The following is a 20864-nucleotide window of genomic DNA, read 5'->3' on the forward strand; positions in this document are numbered from 1 at the left end:
GAGCTAAGTAGCACCCCTATTAGGACCTGAGACACTTTTATGTCCTGATATTATATTGTGCATCATTATGTTTGCTATGTTTCCATTTTTACCATAGCTACCATTCAGGTCACCAGCATAATATATGCACATAAGGGAGGGAGGTGTAATCAGGGGTACTGGTCACTGACCATGATCAGCCCTAGCAATCTATATATGATATTTACCTGCTTAGAGGGAGACTCAATATGATTTATGAGTCAGGCTGTTCCTTACCCCGTGAACCTATCAGTAACTTATAATTATTAGGTCTGATTAGTGTTTATTACCGGACTCTAGAGAGGCTACCTGTGATTTTGATCTCTGCATTAAACATCAATCAGTACACAGAGGCTATAACTGGATACGGTCTTTGAACCGTGCCTCAGGGCGTTTTCCATTAGCACACTTTGTGCTTGCCCTCTGCAGAGCTCACACACTATTCAGCTACGCATCCCACTACTACATGCATGAGGCTATAACTGGATACGGTCTTCGAACCGTGCCTCAGGGCGTTTCCGTTAGCACACTTTGTGCTTGCCCTTTACAGAGCTTATACACTATTCAGCTACGCATCCCACTACTACATGCATATGGTGGTTGAGTTTCCATTTTTATGATGATCATCTTTGTTGCGTTGTTATTGTTTTCACCATGTTTTGTTTATTTGTTGTACACACCGCTTAAGTGGACTAGGGACATCATCCAGATATATACCATCTGTCCATTCGGTGTAAGATAATCACCCTTCCAGACTTAGCTTCAATGACCTATACCATTTTAGGTTCATTGAATTATTGATAAAAGGATTTCCATATGGCTTATGGGCCGTCTATTCTGGTATTATAGTAATGGGGATTGTCTGAGCGACACAGTTCCACATTAAGGTGTTGTTATACTCACATCTCCTCTCAAGTGAGGACGATTTTGTTTGGTTTGCCTATTAGGGGCTGGCCTTGGATTATATATACCATGCCCCTCTATACAATCCTGTTTTAAACCTTCTCTTGTGATTAAAAGGTTTTTAAATACACTCATTATCATCAATCACTGGCTTATCCGAGTGCATTCAAGGAGCATCTTTTTCTCTCTTTTTTTCAGCACATGGATTCAGTTAGTCCCACCGCAAGTTGACATGGAGACAACAATACAAAATGATGCCCATGCGGTTGGCATCTTCCACCAGTTTTCAAAGTTTCCTTTTCCCAAAAAGATCACCGATTAGCTATCCAATTGCTCCTATATGAAGAACTTACCATTTTCCACGCTGAAGGAACATGGGTCCTCATAGATGTTCTTGATGTTAGGGCAGTCAAATTGAGTCTTCCAGGTGTTAGCAAAGGCAGCCGCAGTCCCTTCAATCAACCCACTAATGGCTCTGAAGTCATCAGTCTGGACATTGTTAAAGTTTCCGCAGAGTCCTGGAAGCGGAAATTTCATTTGATTCCCTTATTATTAACATTTGCACTTTCTGAGATCCTCAGAGAGGCAATCCACTTTCTCTACATGTAAACTTTTTGTGGGCACCTATCCACTGCATCAGTGGGCTGCCATTGAAGGCCATGAAATAAGGTTTTCAGTGTTAAACAGACACTGAAAGTGTTTTCGGAACATGCTCAGTAGCATGAATGTATTGAATTACTTTGCACTGATTTTTCTCCCCTTGCATACAAGGCATTAGGGGGGAGTTAAATCTAACTGTGAAATGGAGCAAAAAGAGAAGCTGGGGTGGATTCTGGGGTTGTATATTGGGAAAGTTGTAAGGAGCAATTATATGGAGCAAGCAAAGGAGGTATAGGGAGTGGTTATAAGAAACGATGGGCGTTACAAGGAGCAATTGTATGGAGCAGAAAAGAGGAGTTAGGCAGGAGCTATACTGTATAGAATGGTTATATGGAACTGGTGGGGGAGTTATTAGAACAATAAGATGACTTGTAGGATTATTGACAGTGATAGGATATTTGCAGTGACATACAGTACTGTGGCAAATCTAAGATGGAAAAGTTTCTGGTGTGCATTGTTGAGTATAAAGACAACAAGGTGTTGTGTGGAAGTTCTTTACCACAGGTCTGATCCTGGTAGGACGGGTCGAGAATCATATGGACCTGCATGATGGGAGTGAGCTGTATTTGTAGCTGGAGGCCAAGGGTTGTCTGGACAATGATGTAAAAAGATGAAGGCCTGAAGATGGTGACATTAGCTGTGAAAGAGAAGAGAAAGCCAGTCAGTGTTGCAAGGGGATGTTACATCAAGGTAATGTCATCATTTCATTAATCTACAATACAGCACAGTACATGTTATTTTTCAGTTGCCTCAATCAAGGACATTTCAAATATACAATACTTTGACTGGCTTCGTCATAGATCATGCGTATGTCTAATTCCTGGTAGTGCAACACACAAAGGTAAAGGGGGTCCCTTGGTCTGTCAGTGTCACACATAGGGAGAGGATCTTCTTCAGTTCGCCGGTGTCACATAAACAACATTGAGCAACTGTGAACACGCTCACCAGCTGAAATAGGCAACTGTGTGACCATCCAATTGAAGAAGACGTGTCCACTAGGTTTAATAACCACAACCTGTCAAATAAAAGAAAGGAACACTGAATCTACATTTTGCTCAAAGCAGTAATGATAAGAAACAGAAAAAAACAACCTGCAATCACTTGGAGTTGGTTCTGTCTTTGTCTAGGGTTTATTTTCTGTAGTAAATGTCCTGTTATTCTTTGTTGGTGAACTACAGAACATGTCTTCTACTCCCCCCCTCCCATTGCAATTCTACCCCATGCAGCTTAGGACAACTTGACCAAGACACATTAATCTGTGCAGGAAAAAAAAAGAGGGTTCTTCCCAATACTCAGGGGTCAGGCAAAAAGAAATTGAAATTAGAACATTAATATTGTATGATAGTTTTTATGATACTGTATTTCCTCAATTCTAAGACGCACCTTTTTTTCATATTCACAAGTATGTAATCGTGGTGCGTCTTAGAATCGATGTTTAAAAAAAAAAAACGAAGCTGCAAGGGGGCGATGTTGGAGCAGGCACAGCGGGGATGCTTACAAGGGTGTCTAGCACCCAGCAGCAGCTCAGCAGTCCAACAGCAGTTCAGCAGCTCCGACCACGGCCGTTAATCACCTCTCCCCCCAGTGACTCGTGTGAACGGGACCGGAACTCATCCCCTCCCTCCAAAATGGCCGGCTGTTAAGCTCCCGGTGACTCTCTGACCGGGGAAAGCCTGGCTGGTGTGCACCCGAGACCTGCGTAGGTTGCTATCTAACTTTTAAAATACTTCAGCTTTAATTGTATAACATTCTCTCTACCATTCTCTCTACACTTTCATGAATCCATCATGTACTGTATGCAGTTGGAGTACATCCCTTTCCACATTCATTGCCTTCTACAACGTCTTTCAAGGTATTTTCCCACCACTATATCTTTATATTTGTAGCAAAAAATTGTATAAGATGCCTGAGGTTTCTTATTCAGTACAGTATCTGTCTTGCTGGATATTAATGTAGTTTCTAGTAACTTTATACAATTAAAAAAAAAATCAAAGAGAATACTTAAAAATCAACTACTTTTTCTGGCCATGGTTGTAAAAAGATCTGATGGATGAAACATTTAATATATTATTTCTTTTTCTCCCATTTTTTTAAATTAAATCAATGGTGCATCTTAGAATCAATGGCGTCTTAGAGTCGAGGAAATACGGTAATTTAAATGAGACGGTGCTTCGTTGGGAAACAGGTACAAGTAATCTAAGTGAATTCCAGGACCCTTTTCTTTTCTCCTGTTGACATGTATAACACTTACGGTTTGGCCGCCCTGTAGTCCCAACATCACACTCTTCAGACAGGTGTTTCTCTCACTCAGGCCACACCTGTACATTTCTGCCTGCACCATGACATTACTTTGGTTACAGAGCTGGAAGTAAAGGTAAGAATAGGAGGTGAGTCCATCAATGTGTGTGTGTGTGTGTGTGTGTGTGTGTGTGTGTGTGTGTGTGTGTGTGTGTGTGTGTGTGTGCACTGTACACATTACTGTATGCATCTGCATGCTACTTGGTGTGTCTGTGTCACTGTCTGTGACTGAGTCCACCTGTCTCTATTTGTTACTGTGTGTGTCTATACATTACTGCATCTGTGTGTGTCTGTTTCTGTCTGTGTATCTCTTTGCATGTTTTGGGCATTTCTTTTGACGTTAGTGTATATATCTGTCTGCTCCTTTCTACGTGTCTCTGTGTATTTATGTATGCTTCTTTCTATTTGTGCCTATTTCTATATCTTCATATTAAGGAATCTTGAAGTGAAGGCTCTTTGTATTCATTAGACCAACCCCACTAGCCTTATGAAAAAAATGACTTTGCTCACATGTACTGTATCTGAAAGACATGCTCTCCATGGACCTTACCTTTACCAGGACATAGCTGCAATCCCCATGGACAGTGTAATGGGTCTGATCAAAGGTGGTAATGTGGGATCCGCCCTCTATAGAGCAGCTCCCAGTGCAAGGGATCTCTTTACATTTCCACTTCCCCCTAGAGCAGGTGCTGGGGAATCAGACAGGGACGTGTTAATGTTGCAGTCCAGACAAGTAATCTACATTAATAGCTTCTGTCTGTCTGTGTCCCTGCGTCTTCTCGCAGTGGAATGGAGCCATAAATATTGTACAGTATGTGTCAGTATGCCAAGCTGCAATGGGTAGCTATAGACCTATGGCTCGCTCTTGTCTATGTCACTGCAACCGTGTCTGTAACGGTTACATACACCAATCATCATTCATTATCCATAACTGTCCATGAAATGTTTGTAAAGTTAAGTATATCACAAACTCAGGGAGAAGGGTGGGACTGGGGAATGGGAAAGGGAGACCCACGATACTGCTACTGTATACTAAATGTTGAAGTGATGGTGCGACAATCGGGTAAAGGGTACAAATGAACACAAGAAAAAGGACCCCAAACGGAGAGCACTCTCTCACTGTACTGATCACAGATAAAGAACACACATGTAGGACAAGTGTCGTGTAGTGAGTATCGAGTTTGTGGGCAATGAGGTGAGTGAATTAAAACACTTTATCGGGAGTGATACTCAAAAATATAAAATAATACGGACGCTGTAGAGTCCCAATAAGGTGTTTTAATTCACTCACCTCATCGCCCCCTAACTCGATACTCACTACATGACACTTGTCCTACCTGTATGTTCTTTATCTGTGATCAGTACAGTGAGAGAGTGCTCTCCGTTCGGGGTCCTTTTTCTTGTGTTCATTTAAATTGAAGTATAACCTCTTCATTTAATGAAACCATGTATTGTCATTATAACTCTGTGCCCAGGGCACACTTAAAAACCAGAGGTAACTCTCAATGAACTACTGGTAAAACATTTTATGAATAAAAAACAAATAAAAACTGTGCCATGAAGAATGGGGGATTTGTCAATTCCTTCTTTCTATACCACTTATTCACCTTTTTTGTTCAGTATGTTGTGAAAGGATCTTCCCTATTCTTTGAAAATGTTCGGCTCTATTGATTTGAACTTTTGTATCACTGATAGCCTGACTCCCTACTCCCGCACTACATTTGGAGGGACAGATTTCACTAATGTTTGTGTTACTACATCACTTTGCATTTGAACATTAACTCACCAGGCACGACAAGGAGTAGAGTAGGAAGAACCAGGTGAGTAAATCTCACTGTTATAGACACAGAAGCACTCTTCTTGGGGGATACATCCTGTGTGGTTAATGTCATCAAGCACCGTCCCTGCAGAGAGGGAAAATATTTAAATCCTGCAGAATATAAAGGTACAGAGTACATCTTCAATACAGGTGTGTGAGCCTACAAATCAGGAACAGGATAAGAGAGATGGTGGAGGAAAGAGCTTCATCAACTCAGTCTCCATTCAGCCAAAATTCATGTTTGCTACTGTTGCTATTTAAACTGTATGTAGATATGAAATGTGGTACAAGAGGAGCACTAAAAATAAGAGGTGATTTTACCTGTGGGACAGATGCAGCCATCTATACAATGATCCTCACACACCAGAGCCCTCTCTGGGTTGGAGCAGCTATCAGCACAGGGCGAACCACATTCTTTGTGTTCCATGTTAAATGGACATTTCCTGACTAAGAGCGCAAGAGAGACAGGTCAACGAATGGGAAATAGGTCAAAGAGAAATAGTAAACAAAAATGAATTGTGAAAGCGGTCTTATCATCATCTCACAACCTTATGCCCATAGCCATAAAGAGGATAACAAGATGACTGACTCCTAAGTCACTGACAATGGGCATAGGGAGGACCTCCAGATTGTCAACTCATACCGGAGTCTAATAAGGAAAACAGTCAGATTGTCACATGGCCTCATAACCTCATAACAATAATATTCATAGACTAAACATCCAGATCTTCAACTCATAACCCAAAGACAATGAATAGATGAAAGCCAAATACATCTACTCATAATCTAGTGACAATTGTCCCAGAAAGAACAAATGCATTCTTAAATCAAAATCCAGCAGCATGTGGTTTAGAATTGCCTATCTGACTATTATCCATACGTCCTGTGTTATTGGCTGAGAAATTTCGTTTCTGGTTGTGACGAATGACACTGTTTTAAGAACCAGCTTTCTATTTACATAGTTACATAGTAAATAGAAAGCCGTTTCTTAACCCAGTATTTGTCTCTATCAACTAGAAATCAATACAAAAGGAGATGAACAATGAAGTCCAACATTTGTACTCTACCGTAGAGCACTACGAAATGTCCCATGCAATGGAGCATATATATTTATTGTCTTTATTCCGGTGACACTCACAGCACAGTTCCTGTGTTCTCCATTTCTCTGGCTGACCTCCAGCGTGGGCGCACTGCCGGGAGTACTCAGCAAACGTGTTACACAGACAGGAGTGGTTCTCACTATTACAATGGCACAGATCCTGCACACAGGCCTTTATGTAGGGATCAGCCTCTACAAGCTTGTTACAGCTCGAAAAGGCTGAGGACAGGAGGATGCGCTCACATATTTTCTCCTGTACAAGAAATAAAAAGCATCAAAAAATTACATTTACATATACTTACAGGACAATCTAAGTGGGACAGTGCAGTTGAAAGTAAGGATATTATTTGCATGTACAGTAATCACACTTTTTAGTGAATGTTATTTGCACCCATTTTAAAAACCGGAAGTCTAATTTTTAATGTCAAATTAATTATTTGTTTTCTCTATGAGCCACAATAAACACCTGCCTAACTTGTAACAGTTCCTAGCTTTTCTTACTGCACAATGGAAATGGAACGGAAAGTGAAGTATTCATTTAGTCTGGAGTTAATGTCACCAAACAATAGACAGAGGCCCATAAATGTGTCTTTCAGTGCAAAAATATAACTTACAGCAAAAGACTGCTTAGTAAATATGGGCCTGATTGTTTACTGATGTCTCCAAAAATAACGTATCCTATTGAAGCACAGTCAGAACTGCCAAATGTGAATGGCAACCATTGCATGACTCAATCAGTCAACCTATACTGTTTATACTGAAAAATATATAGGCCCATATTTATTCAACAGTCTTCTGCCATAGGACACCTTCCGGTGCGGGTAGACACCTTACAGCCTATTGACTTCAAGAGTTTTAAGGTGTTTTCCAGCGCCCGAATGCAGGCTTAGTAGGTACTGTATGGGTCATAATCTAGGCACACCTCTTGCAAAGTTCAAATCATACTATGTATTAATTGTACGAATGACATTTCGGTTCATGAGAGACTTTCACCAAGGGCAAAGTCTCAAGGACTATGGAAGCAAGTGGCACATTCTTATCTCATAAGAAGTCAACTTCTGTACATTACCTCTGTGTGATGGGTGCAGGAGCTACTTTTGAGATCAAGGTCCTTACCTGATCTAAGCAGTTGTCCTGGGGTATAGGAGTTGGATTATTGCAATCCTCCATTGGACCATCCAGTTGCTGCAGGTTTCCAAACTGCACTGGATTGAGCTTAATTCCTGCAGAGGGAGAACTTTTGGTCAATGTTGGTGATCCATTCCTCCTTCCATTACATTCTTGTTTTTACCTCATACATACCACCGGGATCGTGCACCTATCCTGGACGCAAATTCCACCCACAACAGGTTTACATGACATCCATCGACCAGAACATATTGGAAGGCTACTTTTGGAATCTAAAATACTGAGGCCTAGATTTAAGAAAAAGTGCTAATCCTTAGCACGCTTTAAGGTTTATTTATCTACGTAAATATCAATGCTTCACAATTACCGTACCTTCACATTAATGAATGATGTAAATGCAGTGGTGGAGCGGGACACTGCTGCTCTGCTGCTTTGTGGACAACATAGTCTCTTAATGCTGCAGTGCTCAGCTCACAGCAGGCATGCTGGACAATGGATGGAAACTTACAGTAGATAGTAGATTTTAATATAAATACGTGCTACAAATAATAAAATAGCTCTATATGTAATCTGTGTGAGTAGCTCTATGAGAAAACTAAGAACGTTGCTACATAAATACTGTCATAGAGGTACTGTGCACAGAAGATAAACCTTTTGACATATTATAGTACACTTTTTACTGTAAATTTGCTCCTTTGTAAGTACTGTATGGGCCACTGGAAAACAAAAATCTCATATATTAATGTAGTTCTTACTTATTATTATATCAGTGGTGTCTTACCGTTGAACATGAATTCACTGTAACCAGAGATACCATTAAAGTCACCACATAACCCACAAGTTTGGTTGGTGTACTTGGTGTTCAGTTCCATCTAAAGACATAGGATATTTCGGGGTTATAATGGTTGACGCGCAATGGTCTCCAACTCTCTGAAACACAGTCAGAAAAAGTGACAAGCACAGTTCTATGTAGCTCTGTTGTTCCCTTGTGTTAAAGTACTGCAGTCAAGCTATCAACGTATCGCGAAAGTCTGGTCACGCTATCAGTCCATATATCTCAATGTAGTTGGTCAAGATATCAGATAGTATTTGGGAACCCATTCCGCTGAACTTTTTCCCCTGCAGATATGATGCATCCATGCTCCTCTGTAACATATATCAGTATGGTGGGATTCTACTGTAGATAATGCACCATATCTGCAGTGAGGAAAGTTCAGTGGAATGGGAGAATGTCTCTTCACAGGTTTGTATTGAACGCAGTATATGTGTTTTTGATTGATTTTGGTCTTACTGTAAATGAAAAATTCAACTGGGAAATACCACCATACTGATATATGATACAGAGTAGTACAGATATATTATACTTTATCTGCAGAGATAAAAGTTCAGGGGAATGGGTTTATAACCCCCCCCTCCCCCCTTTATATATGTTTTAGGCCTTGTGAATCAACAAATAGAGATGTAGCAAGCTCTACGGTCCTCAGCACCGCAGACAAACAAGGGAATATCTGCGGAGCCAGGGACAGAGTCTGCCGCGATGGAGCTTTAGGGGGTCCATGCTTCTGAATGGGACCACCCAAAGCATTAATTATTAGGTGTTATGACCACCGCAATCTCCTGGCCGTGCATGGCAGCGGCACAGAGCACACTAAGTCTGTGCTACATCCTTGGCATTCAGTGGAATGTTTCACAGTTTTGCAAATGCCTTCAAACATCTCCAGTTACAAAGATAGAAAGAATAATCTGCAGTTAGACCATACCAGCATGCTGTCATCTTCATTCCACATGAAAACCAGACCCAGTTTAGCAACAATCTTCAGATATACCCCACTCCTCTCAATATGGATCTTGGATTGACCAAGTGGAAGCTTTTCAGCACTACAAGGCCAAGGGGTAGAAGGATTAAAACATTGTAATAAATTACCCGTTCAGATTCTCATGTTGCCACAAATGTAGGACACTTCTATTGTGGTTAGGTAAAAAAGCAGCCTAGGAAGAGACTTACATGACTCCATCCACCATGATTGATTTATTGAACATCTCCACCACAACCGCATCGATCTTTATGGTGATGTGGCTGATGGTTGGGATGCTGTTGACCATTGTGCGTCGGATCTGGATGTTGAAGTCCTCATAGTTGCCCTTGCAGTGAGAGGAGAAGATGTAGTTGCAGGTGCCCGGGAAGTTGAAAATCTCCCCATCAAAGGTCTTGTAGTGGAAGTTTCCCCAGGTGCTGCAGACTTGTCCATTATGATTTGTTAATAAAGCTGCAAGTCATAACTGGGATGAGTTCTAATAAATATACTGTACGTAAAAGCATGTAAAAACTGATGAAATCAATAAACCAGCCCATTGTCTTAAACACAGGGGCTTAGCAATAGCCCGGGCAGCCCGGTCAAGGCCCGGGGACCTGCACTCTTGGGGTCCTGGTCTCCCCCCGTTGGCGGCCCTGCTGACCATCTCTCTCTGTTCTCCCCAGATAGAAGCAGATGGGGGGAGATGATAGTATGCGGCAGTGGTCCGCCAAAGTGAAGCAGAGGAGCAGCTGGCAGAGGAGTTAGGAATTGCACGGAGGCAGAGCAGGACGGCTGGGGAGGAGCGCGCCCCAGCAGTCTGACCCAGCAGTCTGACCCAGCAGTCTTTCTTACTGGAGCTACAGCGCGCTCCTCCCCGTCTGTCCTGCTCTGCCTTCGTGCAACTCCCAACTCCTCTGCCGGCTACTCCTCCTCTTTACTCTGGTGGCCCGCCATCATGTACCATCATCTCCCATCCCCCGCCTGCCTCTATCACCACCCTGTTCCACAGGTAGGCATGGAGGAGGAGGAGGAGGAGGAGGGGGAGAGAGCTGGAGAGATTTAAATTGAGGCAAATTTTTGTCCTTAATCTACGTAATACGTTCGCTTATTATGGTGCCCGGAAATATTTTTTGCCCGGAGGCCCGTGCATTTCTAGCTAGGCCACTGCTTAAACTGCTGTAAAACATGAAGCAACATTTGATCCTCAGTTATTTCCATTAATAGGGACACCTTGTACAGGTAGCTACGCTTTACCATATAAGTTTCCACAACTAATGCTGGGAAACTGTTCCATGCAACCACTTATGTATATGTCTTATGTCGTCATCTGCAAAAAGAGCATTCAGTTGTACTAATGCTAAACAAATATTTTGATCTGATTGATATGCTGAAACCTTGTCTTCACGATTAAGTAAATATTGTATAATATATATAAAATATATATATATATATATACACACACACCAAATTCAGAAAGTTTATTTGTTTATCCGGCTATAGTAATCCACACGCTTAATCCTAGAGCCACTAAACTTGGCATGCTACTAATAGGATCAAAAGGAAGAGTTTAGGTATGTTTCTGTACAAAGGTTCAGCTGCACAAGATGTCTGCAACGCAGTCACCAGTGTGATGTCACATTCAAAATATATAGCCTAAAGGTACAAACACCCAGTGGCTGACTTGCTTAGAGAACTTGTGGATGGCAGATAGGAGGCAACGGAGGAGACGGGCATCCCAGGACAGCAAGGAAGAAGGAGAGGGTGGTTGTTATAGGGAGGGTATGGATGGAAGAAGCCAAGAACAGAGTCAAGACACGTTTGGAGGAATATGTAGGGGGTCACACAGTTGATGGAGGAGATGGAGATGTAGGGGTTACACAGGTAATGGGGAGATATAGGGGGCATATTTATTTATTTATTTATAAAATATTTTACCAGAAAGTAATACATTGAGAGTTACCTCTCGTTTTCAAGTATGTCCTGGGCACAGAGTAAAACAAATAATACATGGTTTCAAGTACAGTTACATAAATGAACAGGGTATACATTATATACAAGACATTGTGTGCACAGTTAAAGAAAATATATATTATGAGCGTATGAAACAGTTACAGACCAGGTTAAAATGTGAGACAGCCTTAGATTTAAAAGAACATAAACTGGTGGTGGATGTGAGAGTCTCTGGTAGGTTGTTCCAGTTTTGGGGTGCACGGAAGGAGAAGGAGGAACGTCCGGATACTTTGTTGAGCCTTGGGACCATGAAAAGTCTTTTGGAGTCCGATCTCAGGTGATAAGTGCTGCAAGTGGTAGGGGTGAGGAGCTTGTTCAGGTAGCTGGGTAGCTTGCCCATGAAGAATTTAAAGGCAAGACAGGAAAGGTGAACTTTGCGCCTAGACTCGAGTGATGACCAATCTAGTTCTTTGAGCATTTCGCAGTGATGTGTGTTGTAGTTGCATTGGAGAACAAAACGACAAATTGAATTGTAGAGGGTGTCAAGTTTGCTAAGGTGGGGTTGAGGAGCCGAGCCATATACTATGTCTCCATAGTCAATAATTGGCATTAGCGTCTGCTGTGCGATATGCTTTCTGACCAGGAGACTTAGGGAGGATTTGTTCCTGTAAAGTACCCCTAGTTTGGCATAGGTCTTGGTTGTCAGGGTATCAATGTGCATCCCGAATGATAAGTGGGAGTCAAACCATAAGCCCAGGTATTTAAAACTAGTGACAGGTGTTAGGGTGGTGTTAGCGTTGGTTCTAATCAGGAGCTCAGTCACTGGAAGCGTTACAAATTTAGTCTTGGTCCCAAATACCACTGTTACAGTCTTGTCAGTGTTTAAAAACAGTTTGTTTTGGGAAATCCAGTTTTCGAGTCTCAAAAAGTCAGACTGAAGTATGTGTTGAAGGTCAGAGAGGCTATGTCTGTGTGCATATAGGATTGTGTCATCTGCATACATGTGTATTGAGGCTTCCTTACAAGCTGTGGGAAGATCATTAATGAACACTGAGAAGAGTAGGGGCCCCAGAACAGAGCCTTGCGGGACACCACAGGTGATATCCAGGGGGTTGGAGTTAGAGCCTGAGATGTACACATGTTGGGATCTTCCTGATAGGTAGGACTGAAACCAGTTTAAAGCATGCTTCCCTATTCCAGAGCTCTGGAGTTTGTTAAGCAGGAAAGCATGATCAACTGTGTCAAAAGCCTTTGCAAAATCTAGGAATACTGTACCAGTGAGTTGTCCCCGTTCCATTCCACGCTGGATTTCATTGCAAACTTTTAGCAGGGTAGTTACGGTGGAGTGTTTGGCACGAAACCCAGATTGGAATAGGCTAAGGAAATTTGTCTTGGTATAGAAATCGGTTAATTGGGAGAGGACACATTTTTCCATGACTTTGGATAGAATTGGGAGAAGTGAGATTGGCCTGTAGTTTGAGACAGTGTTTTTGTTCCCACTTTTGAAGATTGGGACAACTCTGGCAGTTTTCCAGGTCTTAGGGATATGGCCTGCAGACAGGATAGAGTTGACTATGGATGCAATTGGTTTGGCAATGGCTGGGGCACCAAGTCGTAGGAACCTAGATTGTAGTAAATCGGGTCCACATTGGCTGCTTAGTTTTAGTTTGAGGAGCGCTTGTATAATCTCCTCTTCAGATATTGGGCCAAATTGAAAATTGTGGGCAGTGTTAGGAGAGGTTGGGACTGTAGGGGTACTCCCAGGATGAGATTCAGGTTTGTGGTTTGGGCTGCGTTTCGCTAATAAGTTAGTGGCACACCCCACAAAGTAATCATTGAATGCATTTGCAATGTCAGTGGGGTTTGTCAGAGTAATATCCCCCTTAGTGATATTACTTGGTTGTTGATGGTTAGGAGGCTGGAATACATTGTTGATAACCTTCCAGAAGTTAGCTGGGTTTGATGTATTCTGGTGGAGATTGTCAGAGTAATATTGTGCTTTTGCATGCCTTGTTTGCCTTGTGCACATGTTCCGCATGCATCTGTAGTGATTGAGATCCTTGGTAGTGCCAGTTACTTTATAGCTTTTCCACAAGGCATCCCTGAACTGGTAGAGTGCTATAAGGTCAGTTGTAACCCATGGAAGGTGGGCCCCCCGTACCCTTATTTTGCATAGTGGAGCATGGGTATCGCAGAGTTTTAAGAACTCGGATTGGAAATAGTCGAGCGCAGAATCAGGGTCGGGAATTAAATCGATTCTGTGCCATGGGTAGTTGGTAAGGTCATCCAGAAACTGTTGTGGGTTAAAAAAAATTAATGTTCTAGTGAAGAGAACTTTAGGGCTTGAATGGGGCGGTTTAATTTTCCTTACACAGTACACTATTGCATGGTCACTGAAAATATCAGGAAGGATGCCAGAGGATTGGATTCTACTGGGGTTTGAGGAGAGAATCCAGTCTAGCAAGGAATGGTTGTGCGATTTCAGGTTTATACGTGTGGGTTGGGAAATGAGTTGCGATAGGTTAAGTGACTTGAGTTGTATCTGGATTTTGTGGTTTTTAGGGTCAAGCCAATTGAAGTTGAAATCCCCAAGAACTAGCAGCTCACTCTTCTCATTCAGAGAGGAAATGGAGCCAAGAAATTGGGTGATATCAGTCAGGGATTGTAGAGGGGCTTTAGGGGGGCGGTAGATGCCGGCAAGCAAGATGGGCTTAGAAAAGGGGAGGCAGATTTTTCCAACTAGAATTTCAAAAGAGGGTGGGCTTGGTGGGCAATTTAACAGTGTAAATTGTAATGTGTCTGCAATATAAAATAACACCCCTCCTCCTCTCTTTGATCTATCTCTCCTAAAAATGGAGTATCCCTGAATGGCAATATTTGCATCAGGGGTTTTAGGGGATAGCCATGTTTCCGTAAGAACGATGGCTTTTGGTTTACATAAGGCACCATGCCCTTAGTTCGTCCAGTTTGGGCAGCAGGCTCCGGATGTTTATATGGGCGACAGATAGCCCTTTTTGGAATTTAAAGGTGGAATTCTCAGGGGCATGGGACAGAGCTGAAATGGGAGGACCTGGGTTAGGTTCAATATCACCTGCTAAAGAGAGTAATAGTATGAGTAGAAATTTGGGTAGTTGTTTGAAGGTTATAAATTTGTGGTGTTTGCCATTTGAGTGAGCAGTGGTTGGTGTGCTGGTTTTTAGAGTTCTCCACCAACATTCAGTAGATAGTGCAAGGCTTCTGAGTAGTCCAGGGTGTATGGTGATGTTGGGTGTGGGCCAGGATGGAGGAGTTTGTAGTGGATAGAGGGAGTAACATCTCCATGAGGCCAGGAGAAAGAAAGATGTTAAAATACATAGCAGGTTCATGATGCCAGAGGTAGGCAGTGCTGCAAGGAGCTGTTGTGAGCAGAGTGAGTGTGAGCAGACTAAACAGCAGGTGTGTGCCTGTTCCTTGTCAAATGTGTAGCTGTATTGCAATGCTAGAGTCAGTTCATGGTTTCAGTGTATTGTGCAGTCAGTTTTGGGAGAGACTGCAGTGAATAAGTTGTAAAGTGGGGGGTTTAAAATATGCAGGTTAGCAAGCATGGGATCATAGTGTGGTCATAAAGCTCACCGTTTGTTGTATTGAGTAAAAGAGTTTGCAGTAGATCCAGTCCCCAGTCACCTCTAGTCAAACTGTAGTCTAACAGTGATGGGAGGGGGGGAGGGGGTTTAGGGGGCGATGGGGGATAGGGGTAACTGGAGATGGAGGATATCTATCAAGTGTTGTAAACTGGAGCATTCCTCTAAAACCATTGCAAGTTGCATCATTTTAACTCTGCATCAATGTTTCAAGGAGCTTTTTTCTATTTTTAATTCACTTGTGTAATGAGTGTTTTGGGATGTAGTTATAGGAATTAAGGGAGGAGAGAGTCAGAGCAATATAATTGGATGAATCAAAGGTTGTGCCTATAACTAATGGAGTTTTCCTCTCTCTTTTGCATCAGGTTAAGGTGGCATTAATCTCTGAACTATGTGTACGAATCAAGATTAGGAAGCCTCATTCATACTGTATGTCACGAGCACACATTGATGTTGATGGAAATATTTGCTGTGTGTTTTGGATGCAGTTAAGCCATTTTAATACATATCCCACTATAACTCAGTAGAGGGAACAATGAAGCCTGCTGCATCTGTATGAGTGTAGCTAGTGGCACCACTGCATCTGTACAATCAACAACCTCTTTCCTGCTGCTCTTATCATAGTACTTACGCCTTACAACTGCCGCTATCAGAGTTGGTGATGTCATCAGCATTGGAGGGGCAGAATGGTTTTGAGCAAGACCTAAAAGATACAGTAATACATACAATGGAACATAATGTTACAATGTGAACGCATGCATTTTACAGTACTTGTAGGCTGAGAAGCAAATTGATTGACTGAGTTTGACTCTAACTTGGCAGAACAGCAGTGTTGGGACAATAAAGAGAGGTAGCTGCTCTGCGGTCACTGCGATCTACAGTATACTTAGAGGGTTATTCATTTAACTACGATGGTGCCAACTGGGGCACAACCGCATGGCAGCTACCATTCAAGTCAAAGGGAGTTTGTGTGTTATGGTTTCCCGATCAGCACTATTGCAGTTCAGAACAGCACTATTGCAGTTCCTTTGTCTCATCCGTTTCCATTCTGAATTTGACATGTGTAGATATTTTTCTTTCTGCTCCCCTTCAAATGTGGCATTAACAATTCTCTCTTATGTTGCTCTCTTGCAGTAAGATAGATACACTATGATACTTACTGCTCATAACATATACACTATTATATACTACTCTCTACTTGCTGTCGTATCACAACTTCAAGGAGAAGTATGAAAAGCACCTTATTAAGGGGGACCTTTCAGTAGCATGAAAGCACAAGCTACCCCCACTCCATTTAATGAGTTTAGCCCTGAACTGTATATGTAATTCCCACTCTGAACTTACAACATAAATACTAAATCATTACAATAAATGTATCATAAAACTGTTCTCACCCGTCTGTTTTAAAAAGGAGAAGATCCAGATCAGGACACAAAGCTTTCCAGGACTTCTTGCATTGAAGTCCATGTTTGCAGATAGATACTGTACACTTCTTAGTTAGATGACCCTGTGCTGATCTTATATTGCCTATGATCTTGGCTGCATTCCAGGGTAAATCATTGGCACATCACTGGCACATCATTGGCACATCCCACTTTCGACACTAAAAAGACTCAATGCTGTCTGAGCTTCCTCAATGGCCCATGTGCATTTACCTTTATTAAGGTCCATGGGACTTAGAGGTCAGTCCCTCGTAGGACCCTATGAATTTATGGCAGAGGCAGTATAATTAATTTAACTAGATAATAGGAAAGAACAATAATTTCTGCAGGGGGGCCAACCTTTTTGTTCAGGTATGCCAATAAATGCCTATACAATTTTTTAGGTGGGCCATCCTACTGCCCCCCTATGGAAACGACGGGGAGAAGTTAAATGGCAGCTCACAGGCCCCCCGTGTCAGTGGCCTTGAGAGCCACTCCTCTCTCTCTCTCCCTACCCTCTGTCTCTCACTCCCCCCTTCCTCTCACTCATCTCACCCCTTCTCATCGACTCCTCCTCTCACTCAATTCCCCTCTCCTCTCACTCAATAACTCCTCCTCTGCTCTCTCACTCAATTCCCCCTTTCCTCCTCTCACTCAATTCCTCCCCTCTCTAACTCAATTTCCCCATAATCCTCCTATCTTGCTAAATTCCCCCCTCAACCTCTCACACTCAATTCCCCTTCCCCCTCTCTCACTCACAATCCCACCCACTCACAACCCATCTCTCAATCACAATACTCCCAACTCTCACTCACAATCCCCCTTTCTCATAATCGCCCCTTCACTCTCAATTCCACCTCCTCTCACTCCCTGTTCTCTCTCCTCTTAATCCCTGATCCCCCTAACCTCAGTCCCACTTTCCCTCCTCACACCCCATTCCTCACTCCTCACTCCCCATCCCCTTTCTCTCACTCCCCATCCCCCCTCCTCTTGCCCCCCCTTCCTCTCACCCCCCCTTCCTCTCACTCCCCCCTTCCTCTCACTCCCCATTCCCCCTTCCACTCACTCCCCATTCCCCCCCACTCACTCCCAATTCCCCCCTCCTCTCACTCCCCATTCCCCTTCTCACTTTCCATTCCCCCTTCTCACTCCCCATTCCCCCCGTCCTCTCACTCCCCATTCCCTCTTCTCAGTCCCCATTCCCACCTTCTCACTCCCCATTCCCCCTCCTCTCACTCCCTATTCCCCCTTCCTCTCACTCCCCATTCCCCCCTTCTCACTCTCCATTCACCCCTTCTCACGCCCCATTCCCCCCCACCTCTCACTCTTCATTCCTCCCTCCTCTCACTCCCCATTCCCCCCTCCTCTCACTCCCCATTCCCCCTCCTCTCACTCCCCATTCCCCCTCCTTTCACTCCCCATTCCCCCCTCCTCTCACTCCCCATTCCCCCCTCCTCTCAGTCCCCATTCACCCTCTTTTCACTCACAATTCCACCCCTCCTCTCACTTCCAATTCCCCTCCCATCAATCCCAATTCTCCTCCTTTTATCACTCCCAATTCCCCCCTTCCTCTCACTCCCAATTCCCTCCCTCCTCTCACTCCCAATCCCCCCCTCCTCTCACTCCCAATTCCCCCTACCTCCCACTCCAAACTCCCCCTTCCTCTCACTCCAAATCCCCCTCCTCTCACTCCCCATTCCCCCCTTTCTCTCACTCCACATTTCCCCTCCGCCTCTCACTCCCCATTTCCCCCTCATCTAACACCCCATCCCCCCTCCTCTAACTCCCCATTCACCCCCTACTCTCAGTCCCCATTGCCCCTCCTCTTACTCCCCACCCCCCTCCTGTCATTCTCCATTTCCCCCCCCTCCTCACTCCCCATTTTCCCCCCTCCTCACTCCCCATTTCCCCCCCTCCTCTCACTCCCCATTTTCCCCCCTCCTCTCACTCCCCATTTCCCCCCCTTTCTTCTCACTCCCCTTTTCCCCTCTCCTCTAGTTCTCATTTCCCCCCTCCTCTCCCTTCCAATTCCCGCTCCTCTCCCTTCCAATTCCCCCTCCTCTCACTTCCAATTCCCCCTCCTCTCCCTTCCAATTCCCATACTGTATGCGGGTCACGAGTTGACCACTTATTGTTCTTATAATGCAATTTTATTTCCCCTGAAGGAGATTTAAATCTAGTAACTTCAATGCTAAGTATTATGGAAAATGGGGGGAGCTTAATATAGTGGAGTTTGGCTCAAGGGTTCCCATCCTGGACTTAGGTTCCCACCCTGTAAAAGAATGGAGGGGGGTGTAAGAGATGTGTGCAGAGGTATGCAAATGGAGACTGTTTTAGGGTGAAATTAATATATGGCTTTATTGCCTGTTCCTTTAAACAATGTAAACACCAAACATAAAACAAAAACCTACTCCACTTTAGAGAATAACTAGATAGTACTGTATATGCCCTATCTAGTTGTGGCTGGCTGGTTTAGCCAGTTCCCAGTCCCAAAAACATATATCATCTTTCTCAGGGAGCAAATGTATAAGAAAGTCTTATCTGGTTTTCCAGCTGCAAGCGTTTGCAGTCAAACCGCTCCCAGGAATCACAGTCGGGTCCTTCCTCTGTCAGCATAGTTGTATGCTCAGGAAAAACTCATGTCAGTCCTCCTTCTCCTTATGTCAGCCCAAATGTGAGCAAAGGAATCTCTTTCCTTACATGAGGCTTTCTACAGAGCTCTCATTAGTCCAGATGGAGACTAGTTAATTGAGTGGAAGCAATCAACTATCTCTCTGCTGGATTCTTAGAGCTCTGAGGCTGCTTTATTTAAACAGCGATAAGTCTCTGTTACAGGGGGTTAAAAAAAAGGAAGCAGGAGGAACTGCTCCTTTAAAAGGACATTAAGTTGTTTTTGCCCCCTAATTGTGACTGCCGTTTTAAGTTACACAAAGGCTTAGTACCATTTAGTAGATCTGGGCCAACTACTGTATAAACATTTTGCTTAAGGTTTCTCTTTATGTAGGGAAAATGGACCGACTAAATAGGTCAAAAAGTAACCCTAAGATTACCCCCTTTTCACCTGTTGTATTTATACTTACAATGAGAAACTTATGGTGTGCCCCCGCTTCAGCTTGGATATATTACAGAGGGAGTGGTGCTGCAAGGGGCATGTAACTAAATACACAAAATAGACAGACAGAGCCCCTAGTGGTAGCACTCTATTCCAAAATGATATGTTGATTAATTAAAATAACTTTATTATTGACATAACTTTAAAATATTGGGGTCTAAAACAAGGATTAAATATTCCAAGTGTGTGTGTCTCTATTGGATTGATGTATCCAGAAGAGTGTACATAATTGGATTAATGTCCAGTGTTAGGGTAGTTCACTGGCCCTAGTGTTCCTCGTGTAGAGTGAATAGACTAGAGTTCTAATGGATTGTCAGCAGTTTGAGCCACTCATGCAGTGCCCCAGTAGGATATACTAGTTGGTGCTCTTAAGTATGGGACCTATGCTGTGCTATTGCGTGATGGCAGCCAAAGCATATTAAAGTTGTTGTATCGAACAATTCTTGGTCTAAGTGCACCTATTGTATGTATCCGTCACCTCCCTATACATAGGTGGTGTGTTGAATAGGGTGTATGGTGCCTGGTACATAAACATCTACAGTGGTTGATGTCTGAGGTATGCTTTATACTAGTATTGATGAAACTTGTACTGGTGTATAATATGACACTGCTATAACTATGTTCTAGATAGATACCAAGTTAATAGCTAAGTACTGTACCTTTTGGGGTGTAATGTCGGTCAGTTGAGAGACCTGTCCCCATTTGGCACAGTGCTATTGCATGTGTGGTTGTATTCTGGCACTCCAGGGGTTAATTACTGGTTAGGTTTGCCTACTGCTAAAACGTATAGTACCCTATGAGCTGCTTGCTGTATCAGGGAATTAGCATTGTGGCTTCCTTGCCTAGTGAGGTAATACAATGTTGTGCCAGATATATATGTTGCCTTTACTGGTAGGTGACTACTGAATCCATTGGGACCCTAATAGTCTTTTTGTGTGCACTGGAGGCGCCACGCTGACTCTCTCAATATCACTGAGTCAGTGTATGTGAACGCGAGCACCTCCGCGTGCACGTGGTCACGTGCTTGCCGACGCGCGCGT

At 43.2% G+C, this 20864-nt stretch overlaps 1 protein-coding gene across 3 annotated transcripts in view; it reads right to left on the reverse strand.

The window, feature by feature from the left end:
- The window catches only part of LOC142463951 (mucin-5B-like), a 50974-nt gene extending 33790 nt beyond the window's left edge, over positions 1-17184 (reverse strand). Inside the window, exons 1-14 of one of the 3 annotated variants that reach the window (XM_075566861.1) lie at positions 16686-17184; positions 15923-15994; positions 9931-10192; positions 9686-9803; positions 8707-8797; positions 7914-8020; positions 6837-7050; positions 6020-6145; positions 5666-5783; positions 4430-4568; positions 3833-3943; positions 2527-2596; positions 2081-2218; positions 1275-1439 (exon numbers count right to left, since the gene is read on the reverse strand). In XM_075566861.1, the coding sequence (XP_075422976.1) occupies positions 1275-1439; positions 2081-2218; positions 2527-2596; positions 3833-3943; positions 4430-4568; positions 5666-5783; positions 6020-6145; positions 6837-7050; positions 7914-8020; positions 8707-8797; positions 9686-9803; positions 9931-10192; positions 15923-15994; positions 16686-16758 (1804 nt within the window). In that variant the 5' untranslated portion in view covers positions 16759-17184. Of the gene's footprint in view, positions 1-1274; positions 1440-2080; positions 2219-2526; positions 2597-3832; positions 3944-4429; positions 4569-5665; positions 5784-6019; positions 6146-6836; positions 7051-7913; positions 8021-8706; positions 8798-9685; positions 9804-9930; positions 10206-15922; positions 15995-16685 lie in introns of those variants that run through there. The other 2 variants (XM_075566862.1, XM_075566863.1) reach the window with 2 other exon arrangements.
- Positions 17185-20864: the final 3680 nt, after the last annotated feature.

Source organism: Ascaphus truei, chromosome 12, assembly GCF_040206685.1.
Source record: "Ascaphus truei isolate aAscTru1 chromosome 12, aAscTru1.hap1, whole genome shotgun sequence".
NCBI lineage: Eukaryota > Metazoa > Chordata > Amphibia > Anura > Ascaphidae > Ascaphus > Ascaphus truei.